Here is a 22,997-nt window from a genome sequence, read left to right as displayed (position 1 = left end):
TACAGCACTGGCAAAGGCTTGTTATTTTTACAATATTATTCAAAACTTAATAAATGAGTGAAATTTAGAATTATAGCAAAAAAGCAATAAGATAGATAGCATGAGAAAAAGAAATATTTTTATAAAAAAGGCAAAAACAAAAATCTCTGTTATAGTGAACATGTAATCTGTGATCAACAGGGAATGATGAAAGAAAGCAGAAATAGAGAGAAGCTAAGGACAAGATGAATATAACTAGCAAGGTAAGTTTGAACTGGGGATTCATGTTCCAAAATTAATATTTTCCAATGGGTATATATAAGATAACATAACCCCAAATCAGGTTGTTCTGCTAATTTAGAAATATCTATATACACTCATGCAACTAAAAGAGGGAGAGTTATCATTTTATTGATTAATTAGAATAGAATGCCCTTGTTGCTCTTGATTGATAGAGTTCCAAGCGGCTCTTTGCTTCTGGCAAGAGGGCTTCGATGTCAGGGTCAGCCATCAAATGCGCCTGCTTGGTGCACCATTCAAGAACAATAGGAACGTCTTCTTGGGCAAGAGCCTCACTCTTGGGCACATGCAACGCCACATAACACAAAAGAATCACCGAAGGAATCTGCACCGACTGCTCGGCGAAATAAACCAGCTGGACCAAGTGCTTTGCGCCACCAGCTTCGATTATGGCGCTGCAATGCGTGTTGTGCAGGAAGTTATCCGTACAAGCGAATTTGTTAAGCGCAATCACAGCTTCCACTGAAACTTCCGGTTCTCTTTCATCTAGAAGCTTCACCAACGGCTCTATGAACCTTGTCTCCGTGGCTCTGAACGTCCTTGCCAGATTTCCAACGGCTCTGACGCACGGTATGAGCAGATCGCTGTCATCTCCTTTCTTGATGACGTTGAGGAACTGCTCCACCACGGCTTTGGCCGCCGGGGAAGTCGGTTTGAAGGCGGAGCGTCTCAGATCGGGGTGTTCCTCTGCCACGGCAGTTATCTCCATCAAGGCCAGAGCTGAGTATCTACGAAGCTCATCCGTGCCTTTCTCTAAGAGAACCGCAAAACAGAGAAGAGCACGTGATTCTGTTATGTTGTTGCAAATGGAGAGGTTTCCTTTACACAGCTGCCATAAGGCTCTAGCTGCCATTGCCTTCATCTCCGCCTTAGTCTTCGGGTCCTCATACTCCCTCCCGCCGATACTACTCGCCCCTGTTATAGTATTCGTATTCATATTCATATTTCCACCGCCATCACTAACCACCTTTGGGTTAGTGTTACTGCTATGATCCGTCATTATTGCTGGAACTGTGGGTTGGTTACCCTTAACGGCATTAACCAAATTCTGCATCTGTGTACTTGCTTGGTTGGCTCCCATGGGATGGGAGGGGAAGTGATCCTGATTTGAATTCATCATCTTGTGCTTGTTGACAACGGCGTATTTACTGTGCTCTTGAATGGTTTCGAAAGCCAGATGGCTAACGAGCAACCTTATGCAATTGTTCTGTGAGAAATGATCTTGGCACTTTGGGTGATTCGCTGCTAATTCAGAAATTGCCCAAGCCACCTCAATTTGAACCTTCATGTGACCGTCTTTCAGGATTTTGGCGAACACGGAAGAAACGCCGGCGTTAACGATGTGCTCCACGCTCTCTGGATCCTTCCCGAGTAAACCGATGGCTCTTGCTGCGTTCTGTTGCCCTTCTAACTTGCCTTCCTTCAAGAGTTTTAGAAGAGGGGGAACGCCGCCTTCTTCCAGGATGAGTTTACCGTAACGGTCGTTGTCGCGAGCCAGGGAAACAAGGGAGGCTGCGGCGTCGGAGCGTTCCTCCACGGAGCCGTTTGAGAGGAGGTTTGCGATTTGTTCCCAGATGAGGCAGAGGATGGGCTCGTTGGAGGCGATTGGAGGGAGACCGAGGTACTCGTCGTCTCGCTCGTCTGCGGAGGCGGAGACGCGGAGGAGCCACTGGACGTCGCCGATGGAGTTTTCCAGCTGCATGGATATTTTTTTGAGTGCGGTGGTGGGGATGATGGTGAAGAGGCGTTTGATGAAGGTGTTGGCGCGGCATTTATCGACGAGGATGAGGGCCTTGTCGAGGACCTGCTCGGTGTCCTCGATGATCCGGCGCGTCGGCCTCTCGTACAGGTCGTTACTGTTCCTGGCGGCTTGGCGGAGCAGGGCGGCCAGCTTATCGGTTTTGGCCTTGATGTCGAGGCAATCGCTGCGGAAATTTTGCGCCTCTTCCGCCATCTTGGAGACCGTGTCAGCCATCTGAATCGGGCTGGCCAGGATCTCCTTCACTATGCTCGTCATGGTTTCGCCAATTTACAGCAAAACCAACAACGTAACTAGAAGATCAGATCACACACCCGTCCCTACAACGATTCATATACGTGATGATTGCGAATATCGAAGGGTTAATGCGTTACGTTTCGTTTATTAATTAAAAGTAAAATGGGAGCGGTTTCTTTTTTTGCATTGTCAAGGGGGATGGAGATACGGATGCATACTAGAAGGTGAGGGCGGCAGAGAGTGGCGGCGGTGTTGGAGGAGGGGAGGCGAGGGCTTGGGAAGAAATAATAGGATGGCGAAACGGGTTTTTCTGCAAGAAGAATATCATGTTGTGAGAATTTAGGGCCCAGGAAAAGATGAAAATGATGTCGAGCTATATATAGTGGTTGGCGAATGGAAGGTGGTTCAAGTGTCATGCAGTGGGCAGTGGGGAAAAGTAAAGGTAATGTTGGCATTATTTTCCAATCCTCTCTTACGGTGGTACTTTTCCACTTATATTATTGTGCATGTCTCAGAGATACATACATATAGACATGTTCCTCTTATCTTATTGTCATGCTCTTTCATCTCATTTTCTGCATTGCTTGCACCCACTCTAGTAACAGAAATTATATAAGAAAATAAAATGATGATATACATCCATGTCTTTATACAAAAATAATGCAATAGGCATGTAAACGTCATGAACATATATTATATTAATTAATTTAGTTAAATATATCAATTTATTTAACAAAATTTAATTATTTTATATAAACACATTAATTATATATATTTTTTTGCTTATGTATAATCTTTATTATTAAAAGTTAATAAAAATGTCTTAGTATGTCTCTTAAAAGTATATCCGATTAAATGATTAAATTCGTATTTGAAAAATTACTGAATCTTTAAATTAGTTATTGAAATTTTTTTAATTAAATTTATCTTTAAAATTTTTTAAGTTAGTCAAATTAATTCTTGTTTATGACATTTAGGGGTAGCAACAGGGTGGGTAGGGACGGGTTTTTGCTCTACCCGACCCTATCCCGCCGTACAACAATTCACATAGAACCTGTCCCGCTTCTATCCGCAGGTAATAAAACGTTGAATCCTAACCCGTCTCTGCAGGTACATGCTCCGTCCCTACTTGTCCCTATAATTATTAAAATCCAATAATAAAATTTAAATTTCAAAATTTATATAACCATCGTCACATACATAACATAAATTAAAGTAAAAATTTAAATATGATACAATATTATTAATCATTTACTAATTATTTTACATATATTATATATATTATATATTAAAATTATATATATTATATATATAGCGGGGCGGGTATTACCTAAATCCGACCCCGCCCCGCCCATCCCAAGAATCTATTCTGCTAAAAATTCGCCCCGGTGCGGGACGGGTCAAACGGGTAGAGATGAAATGAGTACCAACGAGTTCGGATGATATTGCCATCTCTGATATTTTACTGATATGATATGTTAAGTATCATCTCAACATACACATTATAATCTTAGTTGATTACTAATATGATATGTTTATAAATTCATGAATTTTTTTTTTTGGTGACTTATAAATTCATAAATTTCAATGTATCAAGGTTCTCTCTAATTTAAAATTGATTTAATCTAATTACAAAAATTTGTCAAATTAATAGTTAATTAATTACCAGATATGTGCTATGTTAAGTGTGATATCACTTATCAAACCACATCATCAAATTTTAATTTTAGCAACAAAAGTGACAGACAAACTAATTCAACTAACTTAAAATTTTAAAAAAAATTTAATTACAAAAAATCTTTTAAAAATTAATTTGAAGAATGAGTTATTTTTCATAAATAATTTTGACCATTTACTTTAAAAGTATTCTAAAAAATTATTTTGTTAAAAGTTATTTAAAAATATTTTATTAAAATTTATTAAAAAATATTTTTTTATATTTTCGTATAATAAATATATTAACAATTTTAAAAAAATTATTATCACACTATTAAAATATATTCTTATTATATAAATCAGCTAAATTCTTAAAGATAAAATAATAGATCGTAACTTTAAAAAAAAAAAAACAAAATAAAGGAAACTATTAGCCGAGGAAAAGTCACGTGACCTTATCATTCATCTGGCTTTCGTAATGCTTGCGTCATTCATGCTGCAATGGACGGAGTTAAAGCAATTTGGCAAGGGCAACTAGCAAATCACGTGCTTATATTTTGCCGAAAGAATTATACTATTAAAATCAATTAACAATATAAAATACATATTAAAACATAAATATATATTAAAAATAAATTAAATTATATATATTTATAATATATTTATAGTTTAATTTTAATATATAAATAATATTTTTAATTAATTTATTATTAATGAGTAATTAATTTACTAATTATTTTCTATTTCAATTAGTTAAAAATAAAAAGGCTCTGTTTGGGGTCAACAGTTACTTATACTAAGACATTTACAAAATTCTGCACTTCTCTGTTTTTTTAGGAGTAATGTTCGATAATCAATATTATACTAACTAATTTTAATCGATATTATCATAAGTTATCAAATATGATTAATATAAAATTTACTAAAATTAAATTTTTGTTGAGTTTAAATTTTAAATAATTTTTTAATTAAATTTTAAATATTTTTTCTTATATTAAAAATTGCTATAATATTAGATGCATAGTGTTAATTCTCAAGACTTTTTAATTATCATAGTTAGTAATACATTTGTCCTGCAATTTTTTTGAGGAAGCAAATAATCAACCATAGAATATTAGAATGACAATCGTTTATCTCAATACCAAAATTAAATTTATAATTTCAAGTTATATACTTGTTTATTTACAAAAAATATTAATTAGTACGCATAGAAGTACTACTGTTCAACCAAATATTTGTATGTGCACAATTTTACTTTTAAGATAATAAATAATGGAATCAATTTTTTTATTGATATAATAATATATAAGATTAGATTTTTGTATAAATTACGCTAAACTTAAACACAATTTAAACCCTTTTTACTAACCCATCCATTGTTCTTCACATAGATCAACCTATACTATGTGAACTACAATAGTAAGGAACACTTGAACCGAAAATTTTCTATTCGAAGCACGTATTAACGTATACCATAAGGATTTAAAATGCAAGATCAATTATTAAGATCATAGCTAGTTTCTATACTTTGAATTCAAAATTTTGAATTTACGTATCATTGCTAGCATGCATGAACTATTAAAGTTCCTTTATATATATCACATAACTGTATTTTTTTTTTTCAATTCTTGAAATGTAAACTCCAAACAATTTATTAAAAAGCAAAAAACTTATATCATCATGACTAATTTATACCGAACATTGGATAATACTCGCATACCATCTCGAAACAGCGGATTGAAGCCCAACTGTTCGGATGCAGCTGAGATGGCGCCACCAAAATCCGACTAAGAAGACCCATCTAAAAGGCAGAGAAAGGGATGCGAACCCCCACTTGGGTGAACATAGCTTTATAAAACCAGATCCAGTTGGCAACTCGGGGGCATGGAAGTTGAGTTCGTACAACCGCTCATGAGAAGCAGGAACGTAGACGTCATAATTGGCCTCATCATCGGTACCCCCACACAGGTACTCGGCCTGACGAAATTCCGTGAGCTCCTCCTCACCCATCTGGTTTGGGGAGTCCTTGAGGTCAAAAACCACCCAAGCGTACGGGTCGTAACCCGCATCGGAGGTGGAAGCCCGAGCGACAACACGAGGCATACCTACAGTGGGGGCACCACACGGTTAGTCTATGAGGTCGGGAGCCCGGAAAAACCCAGAAACCACACTTCGCCTATCCTACAACTCAAACTAAGCATACCTGAAGTCAAAACCAAATAAAACCTATTCCAGAATGGTAACCCCCCTAACACACCCTACTTGACATTAAAAAAGGTATTTATCCTACGAAAACTAAACAACAAGCAGCAAGCACATACAGTAGACATGCAAGAAAGCATTGAAGCAGAAGAGAGGGGGGATCGATGATTACCTGGATTGATTGCGAAAACTTGAAAAAGAATGGGACGCGCAGGAATGCTGGGATAAGTCTCTGGATAATAGAGAATGCAGAAGGAGGAGATTGGAGAAGTAAGAGTGGGAAAGGAAAACTAATGCAAAACTGTTTAAAACTGCCATAAAGGGAGCGCGAAAGGCTTGGGGGCAAAATGGTCTTTGCGTACAGGATTTTCCAACCCATTATGAGCATTTAATGCTCTGCGCGAGGAATGAGGCGATGAATGATCGTCCTAACAACGAACGGGCACGCACGCAAGAGGCGCGTTCCCTCCACGGACCACCGACCTGGCGACAACGAACGAGGAGATAACACGCCACCAACAGCCCGTGCGACTAATTGCCGGCGCGTTGGGGGCACTGTTACGGCCTGGCCCAGGTCACTTGCGGGTCAACCCGATCCACTGATGACCCGACCCGAACGGTCGGGCATGTACAACTCACTACGCAACCCGGACACGCGTCCTTGACAGCTCTCCACTGCAGTTGTGAGGAAGATTCGAAGAAGGTGGGACTGTCCTTGCAGGGCCCACCTCTGACATGGTATAAATGGGGAAGGACCTGCCCTTCTCCAAAGGTACATCACACACTGCCTTACCCCCTTTTCGCCTGCACATTCGACTGACTTGAGCGTCAGAGTGTCATTGCAGGTGGCACCCCCCTCTCTTCGTCGAGAGCTCGGAACGTCAGCTCCCCGTCTCGCCCTCAGGACCTATTCCAGATCACGCCCCAGCTATCCACATGAGGATCACCTCGAACCGTCCGGTACCCGACTTACCGAACAATATTTACCAATCAGTTATGTGTAATTAAGTTAATAACAGTAATTAATTAGAGTAAGTTTCTAGAAACAATTAGTTAGCTAGTTATTTCCTCTTATGTATAAAATTAATATTTCTCATTCATTTTTAATATACACAATTATTCTAAAAAGATATAGGTAACCAACATTTTTGAATAATGTGTGAATAATGTAAATTAATAGGATTAGAAGAGTAAATTAATTTTAAATTTAATTAGTAGCATTAAATTAGAGTGTAGTATATTTTTATTTGATTGGTGATTGTTCATGTTGTTCAAGATGGTCATTATTTACCTAGCACTCCCCTTATTCTAATTCTCTGAAATCATTGGTTCAACATGATCCATAAAGAATGATAGATCCTTGTGCGCTCAGTGTGGATTATTCAGACACACAATGAATAAATGTTACAAAATACATAGAAATTCTCCAAGCTATGGCAAAAGGGAGAGGAACCAGACAGACTGCACACAATATCACTAATAGCTTCGCTGATGCACGTGTCTGACTTTGAATGCCACCCAAATATGGCAATTAATGAAGTTGTTGAATAGCCACAAGATTCAAAAAGTATCAGTAAGTACAGCAACTGAAGTATCTACTCTAGTAAATATTGTCTTCAACACCTCAATTTAATTATTAAAATTATCATAAATATGATTGGATTTTTGATAGTAGAGCTATTATCTACATTGCTTGTATACTATGTCTTTGAATAGGAATTTCATTTACGCAGAAAATATACTATATTTTTGTTCAAAAACACCAATTTTTTTGGACTGCAAGTCAACTTTAATTCCAATAGAAGCAAATCTTAAATTGAGAGCCAAAGAAAGTGACCGAGTTGAAGATGCATCAGTCTATCAAAGACTGATTGGTAGACTCATGTATTTCACAATTTCAAAACCTGTCATAACATTTGCAATGACAAAATTAACACAGTTTATGTTTGATCTAAGAATTTCACACTTACATGTAGTCTACAAAATCTTAAGATACCTCAAGGCAGCACCAGGTCAAGGTATTCTTTTCTCATCAAGTTCGAAACTCAACTTGTAAATCTCCATTGATGTAGATTGGAGCAGCTACCTCGACACTATGAGATCTACCACTGGTTACTGCACATTTTCGTGAGATTCTTTGATCTCTTAAAAAAGCAAGAAGTAACATGTTGTGTCCAGAAACTTAACCGAAGCTGAGTACGCGCCGGACTATGACCAACGCTGCTTGTAAAGTTATATGGCTCACCAACTTGCTGAAGTTCATGGATATCACAGTTTTCTCTGCCATGCTTTTTCATAATAATCTTTCAGTTATTCAATTAGCTTCTAATTCAACTTTCCATGAAAAATCTAAGTATAATGAGATAGATTGTCATTTCATTCAAGAAAAAATTGAAACTGATTTCATTAAATTGGTACACATCTCCATCAAACACCAATTAGCAGATATTCTAATAAAAAATCATTCTCAAATCCCAATTTCTTTTTCTCATGTCTAAATTGGGAACATACAATCTGTATGCTCTAATTTGAGGCAAGATATTAGACTCACATGTGTATTTATCAATCAGATATGTGTAATTGAGTTAGTAACTCTAATTAGTTAGAGTAAGTTTTTAAAAACAATTAGTTAGTTAGTTGTTCTCTTTTTTGTATAAAACTAACTCACTTTTTTATTTTTAATATTGGATTAATAATGGTGTTTTTTTTAAATTGTGATCAACTGTGGTATTTTTCTAAAATGTGGGATGATTTAATGTTAGGAATACAAATCAAACCGTCCGATTTTTAAAAGGTGCAGAAATCCGACCGTCCGATTTGTGTTGAAAAAATTTAAAAAAAATTTGAAGTACAGAAATCGGACCGTCCGATTTGTGAGAGGTACATAAATCGGACCGTCCGATTTGTGTTAAAAAAAATTTAAAAATTTGAGGTACAGAAATCGGACCCTCCGATTTGTGTACTTTCACAAATTTAAAAAACAACAAAAATTACAATGTTAAAGTATATCATCACTTCTACTTCCATAACAAAAAAAATTAGCCAAACTAACTTCTCCCATTTATTTTCAATACACACAATTATAATAGAGTTGATAACCACTTTTGTTGAGTAGTTCCATCTTTTCTGATGGATAATTATTCTCTTTATCTTTAGAATTTTCTAGAACTTATCTTGTTAGGGAAGATAAAGATTCCAGTCGAAATTTCTGTGGGTAGTTACCTACTTTGAGCAGGTAAAGTTTTACCCCATTTACCTGTATCCGACCTCTTTAGGCTATGGTTGGTTAGAAGGAAAGAAATAAAGAGAAAGAAAATAGAAAGAAAAGAAATTGAATGGATTTTTATTTTCTTTAGATGTGTTTGGATGGAAGAAAAATAAAAAAAAAATGTTATAAATAGATAATCTTACTCTTGTATTATAAAATATATTAAAAAAAAAGTAAAGGGGTAATATTGAAACTATAGAAAGAAATAAGTTTTTTCTTTCTTTTCTTTTCTTCTATTTTCTCTTCAAACAAACATAACTTTAATTTATGGACTTGTTATCTCTATTGGATCTAACTTTTATTTATTAGGTTAGGATATGTTATGAGAAAAAATCATCAATAATTGATAAATAGACCATATAGAGAAATTGTTTTTTTTGTTTTGGTCAAATAGATTCGACAACCCCTAATTTTAATTAAGTATCATAATACATCCACACTACACACTCATCCACACAATATATATATATTTTTTTTGTTTATCCAAACGGTATCTTCCAACCCGACAAGTTAAGGACTAATCCGTCGCGGATCTGAGCTCCATTTAAAGGTTGCTGCATGCACAAGGCGGGATTCGAACTCTCGACACTTACTTAAGCGGACGAGTGAGCTGATCACTCGACCAACCCAAGTTGGTTAATCTACACAATATATAAAAGTTCATATTCAATACTGGTACATTTATCAAAATTTGAACCCAGTATATTAAAAGACATATAATTTAACCAGTTGAGCTAAGCTCTGTATATGAAGAAATTGTTAAACACTTAATTTAATGTGGTTGTTAATGGACGAGAGAAAACGTTACAAAAAAAAAAAAAAGCACAGAATTGGGGGGTGAAATTAAAGTAAGATTCAAATAATGTTGTTGGTGGACCTCACAGCAAAAAGCTAAAAAGACCACAAGGCTCAGTAATCTCTAACCATATGTGTACCCTTTTTCTTTCTGGCGATGTATGTGTGGCTTTAAATCTAAAAAGATAAAAGAGTACGATGATAAATAAATTTTTAAAAATTTATATTTTAGACACAATAAAAACTTATAAGATAATAAATATAAATAAATTAGTTTAAATTAAAATTAACTAATTTAATTACAGAAACTAATTTAAAAGTAATGAATTTAAATATAATATTTTAAAAAATTTTATTAGTATTTTTTTTATAAATTAATTTATCTAAAATATAAATTTTCAAAAATTTATTTATCATTTTACTCAAGATAAAATAAAAGAAAGTAATCAACAGTTATACTTATTGTATAATGATATTTGATGTATAAAATAAACCTTATCTTAAACAAAGGGTTGTTCACCACCTAATCAAATAAATATTCTATAGGAGTTAAATATGAAACATGATATAATTTGTTAGTCAGAGAGTTAATTCCAGTGACGGATCCAAAAAATTTTAAGAATGAGACAAAAATATATATCTTAAAATATTTTTTTTAAATATTGTCAATTATATTAAAAATATAATAAAGATATAAAAATTAAAGAGAGTTAGTAAATACTTTTATTTTTAAAATACTTTAATTTAATTTTGATATACTGTCATCAGATTAAAAATTTTATGCATCTATTTAATTATATATTATAATTAAAAAAATTACATTTAACAATCATCACGTAAATAATTATCTAAAAAAATATACATATTTTAACATATCAAAATTAACTTCTATACTTTTAAATAATTATTTTACTGCTCATTATAATTTTTAATTATTAATTACGTCTCATTCAAATAGAAAATTTATTTGTTGTAATATTTATGACATAAAATATTTTTAATCCAAAATATTTGTTACAAACAAGATTATTTAAGAGATAAAATTAAAAGTATTATATAATATTAAAATGAAAAATATTAATTAATGGATAGATACTTTTTTTATCTCAACTAATATTTAAAGATAAAATAAGATACTGATAATTTTATTTATATTTAAAAAATTGAGATTTAGTTTGGTAATTAACTAGTTGATTAATTTTAAAAATTATATTATCATTGTTCATCAATTTTTTTATTAAATTAATTTATTTACTTATTTTTAATTTTAATATTAAATTAAAATTAGCAAAATAAATATTGTTAGATGTTAAATTTAATAAAAAATTATTTTTAACATAAATCTTAAAATAAAATTTTTATAAATTTTTGTAGAGACAAAAATATAATAACATTAGAATAAATATATTAATTTTTTATATAATATTATTTTTTTTGTACTTAGTGGGGGCAAATGCCCCCCTCCTCTTGAACCTAGGTCCGTCCTTGGTCAACTCACTAATTTATTTAGATAAGTGTCGGAGCTTCAAATTTTATTTTGTACATATAATAATTTATTGACCAACAATAAATTTTTAAATGAAATTTTAAACAACAAATTAATTCTTAATTTGGCAAAATAAAAATACAGCAAAAATTAAAAAAAAATATTAATATAATCTCCTCCAAATTAGTATGAAGTTTACACAATATGTCAACAAAAATTAGACGAGTGGAATATCATTTTTTGTTGTTGTTGTTGTATTAATCCATATTAGCGGCAATAACTAACTATGTTCAACTTAGAGAAGAAAAAAACTTCACATGGGAGAATTGGTACCATCAATATCAAGGTCTACATCTAGTAAGGTAGAATGTTAGTTTCATCTAGTAGTGTTTAGGGTTTAGAATTTGATTTTGATTTACTTCACCAAAACTGCGCACAATAGCTTTTTGCCACGGAGATTTACAGATCGGATCTTGCCAAGCCAAGAAAAAGAAACAAACTTAGCATACGTGATAAATCACAAATATATCATAACATCACTGAAATTCATATTATTTTACGTATATGTTTTGCAGACATAAAAAAAAAAGTGTTGAGTTATTTTTTAGTAGATTTAGATTATTTATTGTTTATTAGAGAATTTTATGCATTAGAATTCTCTAATAATTTTTTATTTATTTTGAGTTAATTTTGATATATTCTTACTTGACAGTAAAACAACATATAAAACTTTGTTGGTGGGTCTAAATATTATTAAGTTATTTATGGTCACATTGAGTATATATGTTTGATTTATTGAAGAAAGTAGATTACTAAAACTAATTAATAACTATTTTAAAGTTAATATATTTAACACTAGCTTAAGAAAAAACAAATAATACATAACATGTATATTTTTATTAATCAAATTATTATAATTTAAATTAATTTTAATAAAATAATTTAAAATTATAATTTCAATTTTATCACGTGCATGGCACGGGTGATTAAACTTGTTTAACATATATGATTAGGGTTAGTAATGGGTAGAGTAGGATAGGACTTAGACTCTATCCTAATCCTATCCGCGAGTTAAAATTTTTTTAAAAATTTTATCATATTCTATCTGCGTATTGAGAATCTCTCAACCCTAACCCTACCCGCACCCTAAAATTATAAATCCTACCTTATCCGACTCTATCCGCAGAAACAAAAAAAATTTAAATAAATATAAAATTCAACCATTCCAAATTTCATATATATTAATAAAATAAAAAATAAAAAACTAAGTTCAGATTAAAATTAAAAACAATAAAATCTTAAAGAAATTCAATATAAAATTACAAATAATATGATCATCAATTAGCTTAGTGATTATTTCAAATTTTTATAAGAAGAAGATTGTGAGTACAAGACTCACTTTCTTCACTACATACATAACTTTTACATATATATTATATAATATATTGAGAATCGGATGCGGGAAGGGTAGGGTAGGACATATCCTAAATCCGTAGGTAGAGATGGCAACACTACCCGAACCCGCGGGTACCCACCCCGCCCGTACCCGCTCAGGGCGGGTTTTGAACGGGGCGGGTTTTTAGGAGGAGCGGGGCGGGGTTGGGTTTAGGTAATACCCGCCCCAACCCGTCCCGTCATATATATAATATATATAATTTTAATATATAATATATGTAAAATAATTAGTAAATGATTAATAATATTGTATTATATTTAAATTTTTACTTTAATTTATGTTATGTATGTGATGATGGTTATATAAATTTTGAAATTGAATTTTATTTATTGGATTTTAATAATTATAGGAGCGGGTAGGAGAGGGGCGGGTACCCGCAGGGACGGGTTAGGGTTTAACGTTTTACTACCTGCGGGTAGAAGTGGGGTGGATTCTATGTGAGTTGTTGTACGGCGGGGTGGGATCAGGTAGAGCAAAAACCCGCCCCTACCTGCTCCATTGCTATCCCTACCCATAGGCAAATTTACACCATATCCTACCCTACTCGCAGCGGGTAGGATAGACAACCCTATCTAAACGAATTGGTTCAGATTGAGTACCCGCAAGTAAGATATATATATATTATCAGCCCTATATATGATCATATATCAATAACTAACTTCAACTTTCATAACCTTTCAATTTCCCATGAGTATCTTTCTATTACATTAAAGACAAATTAGCCTCAGTCATCACATATGGATTGACTAACCCTGATTAATACTATTATTTTTGCTTTAGATCATGCTAATAATTAAGACATATTAAGATTATTATTAACTTTAGATCTTTTGATTTGGTGGCTTTCTTTAATTTTTCATCTAGCATACAAAAGGAATAGTGTTTTGATTGAATATATACACTGTTAAAAATTGTATGTAATACTGATGTATTGGACAATTCCCAATCTTAGGTTACACTCACACACACCACACCCACACACACATGAAATCCCCTTACTCGAATTTAAGACCTCTTGGTAAAGAAGGGGAATATATGCCACTTGAGTTAAGGCTCGTTGGCAGCTGTTGCTTTTATTTTCACATATGCCATGATTATCAATTTTTTTTTATTTTAGGGTTCTGCATATTTTATTTTTTTTGCTTATTACTTTCATCGGAAGTAAGATTCCTTCTTGTTTGTCTTCACCTTTTGAAAGTGATCTATGAAAAATGCAAAGTAAAGACATGCCAGTTTGAAAAAAAAAAAATCATAAATTGTGCATATCTTTTAAATGTAACACAAATAGCTCTATTCTATTTTTAAGTCAAACACAGAGTGCAAGTCCATAACTGTACACCAAAATTTTTTAGTATAATCCTTAGGCTCACTTTTGGAATTTATTAACCATAATATAATATCAAGAACAATAGTCAATTTCATTTGCAGTTTTTCATGAATATAATCCAAATAACATGAAGGATGCAGAATTTAGTTTGCTCCATTGGGTATGATGAGTATAAATAAAGTTTGGATTGATGTAAATTATTCTATATTGCCGGTAGTTATTTTTCCGATGTGCTTTCATTAAGAAATTTTTATTTTTAAACTTTATTGATAGGGCTAACTCAATTAAAGAGAATGACCATATATGGTAGGTTCACTAGGTTGCTCTAACAGATGTAGGTATATACTTGAATTGGCAAAATTTATTTTTTTTTTCTTTTTTTTTTCTTTTAAATCGATCGAGATAATCATTGATTAAGGTTCTTAGACAAATGCTCTTTAATTTAACCTAACCTGTTCTGCATCACTATACTAGATAAATGACCAATTTAGTATTTATGCTTAAGATTGTAACTGATTTGTGATGGAATCAGAATAATGCATTGATTGGTACATTATTCTGAACTCTGAAGACAATGGTTCAATTTAAAGTACTTTTAGACTCGTTTATTTTTAAGAATAGGACATAACAAGACACTAGAATAAAATAGGATAAGACATTGATAGACAGAGACACAAAATTTTGTATTTTTATATTTTGTTTGGTGATAAATTAGAATAAATTATAAAAATTTAATTATTTTCATTTTTTTTCATTCAAAAAATTTGAGATGAAAAATATAATTATGAAAAATTAACAAGAATAATAAAAGAAAAAATAAAAAATAAGTTATGTCCCTTGTTAGTGTCTCCGTGTCTTTCTTGTCAAGATAGACACAAAATATACTAATTTAGTGTCTCTAGACACATTATTTTTATGCATGTCTCCTCTGCCAAACACGATTTTGTATCTCAGTATCTATGTCTCAGTATCTTGTCCATGTAAACAAACACAGCTTATTTCTTCTTTCTTGCCTATATGAAATCTTCGAGGGACACCAAAAAATGTTTAGTGTATATATAAATTCACATTACAAGAATAAATTAGATGTAGATGAAAATGATATAAAGTGGCATATAAATGAACCTATAATTTCAATATTTTCCAAGAATCCCAACTAACAGCAGTTAACTCAATTGAATATAATACATTTTAATTGGTTGGTTCATGATAGGAATGATGACCACAGCTTGAAGACAAGTCATTAGAAATAATGAATAGAGTATCGGCTAGAAAAAACATGCAATAAAAGAAACCTAACAAAACCAACTAGTCAATCTTAATTTGAAATTTTGAATTTAGAAAAAAAAAAGGGTTAAATATAATTTTGGTCCCAACGTAAGATTAAAAATTTATTTCGTCCTTCGTCTTTTTTTCGCTCAAAAATGGTCCCCAAAGTTTCAGTTTATTTTGAAATCGTCATTTTTATCAATTATATTTTTTTTATTACCAAATTACTCTTTATTAAAAAAATTTTAAAATAAAATAAATATAAAATAAATAAAAAAAAAGAAAAAAAAGAAAGAAAGGGAGTACAGGATAGGGGCCGAGAAAGAAAGAAAAGGAGGGGGGTGGCGAGAAAGAAAGAAAGAAAGGGGGAGGGGGCCGAGAAAGGTGGGGGGGGGGGAGGGTGGTGGGGGGAGAGAAGAGGACGCCATGCCCGCCGCACCGCCGCTGCACCGCCGCCCGCCGCTTCTTCTTGCCGCCGCACCGCCGCCCGTTTCTTCTTCTTCTTCTTCCCGCCGACACCACCGCTGCACCGCCGCCGCTTCTTCTTCTTCTTCTTCTATGAATTCTGTGAATTTGATTTTTTGTGAAATTTCTGGATTTGTTGTGTAATTTTTTGTGGAATATTGTTGTTGTTGAAATTTGATTTTGGAGGATTGTTGTTGCTGGGTTTTGTTTGATGATGATGATGATGATTCTGGGTTTTTGTTTTGATGAGGATGATGACGATGATGTTGATTTTTTAAGTTTTGGTTGGTGTGATGGATGGTGATGGAGTGGCAGTAGGTGGGGGGTGGTGGTGGTGGTAGTTCTGAGTTCTTATGATGATGATGATGATAATGGTGGTGGTGGTGGGTGATGGGTGGTGGGTGGTGGGTGGTGGTGGTTGAAGTGGTGCTGGTGCTTTGCATGATTTTGGGGAAGAAGGGATAGGAGTATTTTGGTCCGAAGGACGAATTTTAAAACAAACTGAAATTTAGGGAACCATTTTGGAGCGAAAAAAAGGCGAGGGACGAAAAAAATTTTCAGCCCCTACGTTAGGGATCAAAATCATACTTAACCCAAAAAAAAATGTGCCACTCATGTGAATTAGTAGTAAGACTCTGCGTTTGTTGATAGAGACAGGACATAGGAACATGGACATAGAGACACAAAATCGTGTTTGGTAGAAAAGATATGGACAGAAACAATGTGTCCAGAGACACTGAATTAGTGTATTTTGTGTCCATTTTGACGGAGACACTAACAAGAGACACAACTTATTTTTTATTTTTTCTTTTATTATTCTTATTAATTTTTCATAATTATATTTTTTATTATTATATTTTTCATCTCAAATTTTTTGAATGAAAAAAAATAAGAATAAATTAGATTTTTATAATTTGTTCTAATTTATCATCAAACAAAATAAAAAAACACAAAATTTTGTGTCTCTATCCATCAATATCTTGTCCGATCCTATTTTCATAAACAAATACGCCTTAAGAGACATTCATTCTAGAAAACACATGATTGATGCAAAAACATGGTTTCATATTGTGATAAGGTCAAGTTAGAATTCTAAGTTGGTAAGGTCACTTGTAAATCAAGAGTGTAGACAAGTGAGAAAATTGGCCACATATCATATCTTTCTTAATCTCTTCTTATCCAAAACCTAATTGCCAACCATACACATATAAAGTCAAGTGGTCCACCTCAGGCTTACGTGTCTCCATGTATGTGGTTACCACTTAAATCAAATCCATTCAAGCTCTTGTAGATCATGTATCCTTAAATATGAAATACTTATATATTAATATATGTTTTAAGAACACTTCTAACTATACTGATATTGTAAAGCTTTGGAGTATAAGCCTAGATGGGGTCATACTCATACACTCATAACATATAGTAAAAAGACAAAAGACAAATCCCCACGTCAAAGAAGATCCTATTTGGTTGTCAAACATTTTTAGACACTGGTAATACGAGAGAGATTTTGTCCTTTGATGCATGTCAATTTGCAATTAGATCTATGCTAAGGTCAGATCTACGTTCCTGGCACATGCTTCACTCTTCCCTTGATCAGAACACTTTGTTATTTTACAACCATGCTAGCCGTTACTATAAACTACCCATTGAAAATAAATTAAACAATACATGTATTTATATTTAAATATGACTGATTTTAATATACAAATAATATTTTTGATTATTTTATCCCAAAGTTTTTATTATCTTTATTTTGATTTAAGGAAAATAAAGGGTTAACTCGTGAATCAACTTCCATTAGTAGTGTTGTTTGATTGTGTTCTCTAGGATCATGTATATTGTATAGTACTATTCATTTCTGATTTTATATGTAACCTGTAAGATAACAAACGAAAACGGGTACTAGCTAGTAAATATTCTTAGAACACGCATTAAATATGATCAGAGGCGTACAAAAAAATGGCATTAATACAATGTAATACAAGACTACCAACATTGATCTGTTTCCCACTTCCTCCCTTGTTGAGAAAATGATTGGTATGTTGCTGACATAGAAGCTGAAGTAGCCATGTTTGATGAAGATCTCATCATGACCTTGTGTCCATAAGTTTCTCTATCATACTTAGCTCTCTTATCTGGGTCTGAAAGTGTTGAATAAGCTGAATGGATCTTCATGAACATGTTGGCCGAGCTTTCCTTCTGATTCATGGCCACAACATCAGGGTGGCATGTTCTTGCTAGCTTTCTGTATGCAGCTTTTATCTCATGCCCGCTTGCTCCCATTGAAATCCCAAGCACCTCATATAGTGAAGCCATAACACAAACAGAGTCCTCTGTTTTCAGTTATGCTTTTAATTTCTTTAACAAGAATACAACACTTTGGTAAGAAAACGGAACACTCTTGAGGGTATACACTATAGAGATTGAAAATGGATAAGGTTTGAGGAGTAACATATGCTATGTCTCATTATATAGAGAAGAAGAGAAGTAACATATTTCATTGCCTTTATTCTTGATATTTTATTTCACTTTTGACTGTAGTAATTTAATAATACTCTCTCTTATTTACTTTCGTGTTGTGTTTTTAATATTAATGTACAGAAAAGAAAACGTATATATTATGAAATATTTAAGAATTTCTTTATTAGATGTCTCAGAAATCAGAATCTTAATTGTTGTGAGTTGTGAATGGCTGAGTGTGGATGAGGTTGCATCCATGTCAGTGTATGTTTTGTTTTGTTTATTGATTCTGTTTAGTGCTGAGTCAGCATACTGTCTTCAAATGGATAGGGTTTGCGCTTTTGCATCATTTCAGGTGGACCTATTTTTCTTGTCCCCAAAATCCTATTGAGAAATAGAGGTTACTTTTTCTTATATTTTTTTTGGCTTAATTTGAAGTTTTCAGCACCCTTTTCCCCTGAAATTTTGGGGGTATGATTTAGCTTAACAAATGTAAAATCGTCTTTACTTGTCACATGTTAGTCTTTATCTGAAATTTCTTCAACATTCATATGATCATATCGAAATTCTTTTTCTGCCCAATAAGATTATGTTTATAGACCATGGTTAAGAGTTTTGTTTTTTAAATATGGAATTACCATTCATAAAAAAATTAAGTGCCGAAAAAAATTTCTCTCCAAATGCTGAAAATGTTTTTTATTGCATTTTTTAATTTTTGTTAGACTTGATGTAAGACATTTCCATATTTGTAATTATGGCTCAACACTTATATATGATATTGGGCTAAAGATTTAATAATGCAATAGCAATAATCAAATGTAATTGAAGGAGAAGAGAATAGTGCCAGCACATGCACTTAGCAAGATAATGAATCAACATCAAACACAATTATGATTGATATACCAAACAAAACACAATTATGTCCTCTTCTAATGCTGCCACTAATGACAATTTGACCTTTTTCTTTAAGTATGTTTTTGTCTGACAGATCTTAAAAGCAGTGGTCTTCCACAACATCTAATGTATTTTTATTATTGGCACAACAAAAACTATTTCTATTGTTCATCATTTTACTGTATTTTTTCCCCATAAATTCCTCAAGTTATCAACTCTTTCTAAGCTGTTGTCTCATGTTACTTCGTTTGGTTCCCTCCCTCTATTTTCTGTTCTTGTCAGCCATATACGCATTGGTCATAAATCCGTGACCTTAAAGTCAGATAGAGAGAACTCAACCATTGTTTCAAGGCAAAATAGCAAATATGCAAACTTATTTATTTATGTTTTACTGAATCACATATTTCATTAACTTTGGTGGACAATGTAAGAAATCTGATTTCTGAATGACCAGAATTGTGGTAGGCCTCGGGTCTTATCAGTAAGCAATAGGATAGAACAAGTTGGTTGAATATCAAATATCAAACTGTACTTCGATAGTTATCAGGGGCTGAGAGAAAATGGATTGAATCTTAGCCTCTTTTAATTTTACTTTCAATTTTGAATTTAATTGAAATACAATGAGCTGAAATCTTTTGTCTTTAGAAGTTGAAACTTCATTTTCAAAGTGTGAATTTTTGAAAATAGATTCAGATTTGTTATAATACTCCAACCCGACCTTTTTAAAAAGAAGTATTTGACTAGCTAACAATTTATTTAAATTTGTAGAACTTTGAGTAAATTTAGTTAAATCTTGTTTTTTATTCTTAATATCTTTATACAACCTTTCATTCTCTTTAATATAATTCCAATAAGCAATCGCAGAATATTTTCCATCAAAATTTTTTATTTGAAATTTAAGCTCTTGTTTTCTTCAACAAGATCAACAGTAATTTCATCTTCTCTTAATGTATCTTTGAAAAAAGTATTTTCAGCCTTCAGGATATCATTTTTTTAGATTTAAATTCATGACATTGATTTAGAAAATTTCTTATTTTCTCGGTGAGATCATCAATCATAAGATGGAGTTTTTCACTAGAATGTTAAAAAAAAATTATTTCATTTTGGTGGTTCTGGTCTGCCATCAAGCATGCTTGAGAGTTATGGACAGATTCATCATCCTCATTAGTGTTATTTTCCAGATCTTTTCAAGAAGCCATAAATTCCTTCTTCTTGTCCTTTCGAGACTTATCTTCTTTCTTCAGTTTCGGACATTCATATTTGTAGTGTCCATCTTCTCTGCAATTGTGGCGAATGACCTTATTTAAGTCCTTTTTGATTTTTTTTTGAGCTGTCTCCTCTGTTTCTTTCTTTGAATCTTATCATTTTTCTAAATTTCCTAACAAAAAATACAAGTTCATCATCTGATAAACAGTTACTGGATTCATCCTCCAATGATCCAATACAAGATTTAAGAGTCATTCTTTTCTTTTTTCTATCTTTTTTATGTGAGTGATTTTATATGCTAGTAACTTTCCTTTCAACTCATCATAGGTCATTTGACTTAGGTTAGTACTTTAAAGATAACAATAGCCTTTGTTTCCCACTCTTTTGCTAAGCTTCTTAAGACCTTCCTCACCAGCATTTCTTCGAAATGAATAATGCCCATAGCATCCAAACTATTAATGATGATAGAAAATCTCTCAAGCATGTCTTCAATTGATTTTCCTTCCTTCATAGAAAACATCTCATACTCTTTACGCAGCATGTCAATCCTTGTTTTCTTTACTTGTGTGGTGCCCTCATGTGTGACTTGGAGCTTATCTTAAATTTCTTTTGTTGTTTTGCATCTTGAAACTTTTCAATATTCCTCGAAACTGATTGCATAGTTTAGTATGTTGACTGCCTTGGCATTGAGTTCTGCCTTTTTTTGTCATCTCCATTCTATTCTGCTTCGCTTTTGGGAGTAACAACACCATCAACGCCAGTTTTAGTGGGAATTTGAGGATCATTTATGATTATCTTCCAGAGATTGTAATTCACACATTGAACAAAGATCTTCATTCATTATTTTCAATAGTTGTAGTTTTTTCCATTGAAAAATGGAAGTCTGTTGTTGGATTGTTCTTCTGTTAGTGTGTAGGCCACTGTGTTGGAATCAACGTTGTTCTCCATCAGGATCTTTTCTCCAAGTTGTGAAATTTGATCTCTTTGAGACTAAGTCCTAATATCAATTGATGGTTATCAGTGACTAAGAGAAGGGGGTTGAATCTTGGCCTCCTTTTAATTTTGCTTTCAACCTTGAATTTAGATGAGATACAATGAGCTAAAAACTAGAGAGATTGTAGTTTTGTCTCTTGATGTGGTAGGAGGCAAAACTGAGTATCTTGCAAGGAGAGTAATAAAGAAGAATGGCAGGATAGTAGAATCGAAAAATACTTCTATTTTGTCTTCTTTAATGTAAAATCAAAAACAGAGAAGAGAAATGATAATAACACACAGATGTATCCTGGTTTAGCTACTCATTGCAATGTAGCCTACATCCAGTCTTCATCACAATAGTGACAGAATTTCACTATCTTTCAACAAATTACAATCACCAATTCTCTCTAGAATTCTAACCAATCCTATTTAGGACAAGTCCAGTTTCTAACCCAAACCAGACTTGACTAGGAACTCACCCTAACTTTTCAACAGCAAAGTGTTAACCCAACTTGTAAGGGAATTCCTTCAGGATCATGACAACAAAACATAAATACTTATAAAGAATTTCTGAAATAACTGACTTTTTCTCCAAGTCTATCTCTCTACCTTTTTTCACTCAATGACTTTTACTTATAAACCTCATCATTTTGCCTTTTGCCATTGAAGCAAAGAAAAACTAAACTGAGAAAAAGAAATACTCAATGAAAACCATGAAGGATAAGAATAAACAGCTCAATGAGCTATGAGAATCCAAATATTGTGCTCTCACTCCTTGCTTTTCATCCCTTTAATAGAGGAATGAAGCTTCCTAGGTTTGAAACTTGCTTCAGCACCTTGTTTGACTTCTTCTCCAAAATCAAATGTAGCAGCGGCGTTTACAGAGGAGAGAAAAGGTAGGAGCAGTGACCGAATCAGACATGCAATCATACCTTCAATCTTCTTTTTCAACCTTTTTCATTTTGCCTCTTGAATCTGGACCTTTTTTCTTACTTTGGCCCCAAGTTTGGTTTTTGAGCATTGATTCATAGCAGAGCACCATTATGTTTATTTTCTGCATTTTTCCATATTAGTGCTTGTAACACAAAGGATTTCTTCAACAATCTTTAATGAAGCACAAATGTAGAAACTTCCTTTTGTGATTTACTTTTCTGATGTGATCTTCCCTCTTGTTATAGTCCCTTTGACCTTCTTTTCTTTGTTTGGATTAAAAAATTTATTTTTGTTCTTCAATTGCGCCCTAGTTTCAAAGCTTCTTTT

The 22,997-nt window shown here is 32.9% G+C and overlaps 2 protein-coding genes across 2 annotated transcripts; both read right to left on the bottom strand.

Annotated features, from left to right (window-relative positions):
- Positions 1-243: 243 nt before the first annotated feature.
- LOC112789061 (uncharacterized) lies at positions 244-2,878 on the bottom strand. Its single transcript, XM_025830801.3, has one exon. It carries the CDS (start codon positions 2,294-2,296, stop codon positions 395-397), a length of 1,902 nt encoding a protein of 633 aa, XP_025686586.1. The 5' UTR covers positions 2,297-2,878; the 3' UTR covers positions 244-394.
- Positions 2,879-18,066: 15,188 nt separating this feature from the next.
- On the bottom strand, positions 18,067-18,518 carry LOC112789060 (chaperone protein dnaJ 11, chloroplastic). Its single transcript, XM_072230619.1, has 2 exons — positions 18,197-18,518; positions 18,067-18,077 (listed from the first exon to the last, which is right to left on the bottom strand). Exons 1-2 carry the CDS (start codon positions 18,516-18,518, stop codon positions 18,067-18,069), a joined length of 333 nt encoding a protein of 110 aa, XP_072086720.1.
- Positions 18,519-22,997: the final 4,479 nt, after the last annotated feature.

The sequence above is a fragment of the Arachis hypogaea genome, chromosome 3 (assembly GCF_003086295.3).
Source record: "Arachis hypogaea cultivar Tifrunner chromosome 3, arahy.Tifrunner.gnm2.J5K5, whole genome shotgun sequence".
NCBI classification, from domain to species: Eukaryota; Viridiplantae; Streptophyta; class Magnoliopsida; order Fabales; family Fabaceae; genus Arachis; species Arachis hypogaea.
The sequence above is the reverse complement of the archived record's forward strand: the minus strand, read 5'-3'. Positions and strand labels throughout refer to the sequence as shown.

Coding starts and splice junctions, on each gene's coding strand:
- LOC112789061 (XM_025830801.3), bottom strand. CDS start 2,296: ATGACGAGCATAGTGAAGGAGATCCTGGCCAGCCCGATTCAGATGGCT.
- LOC112789060 (XM_072230619.1), bottom strand. CDS start 18,518: ATGGCTTCACTATATGAGGTGCTTGGGATTTCAATGGGAGCAAGCGGG.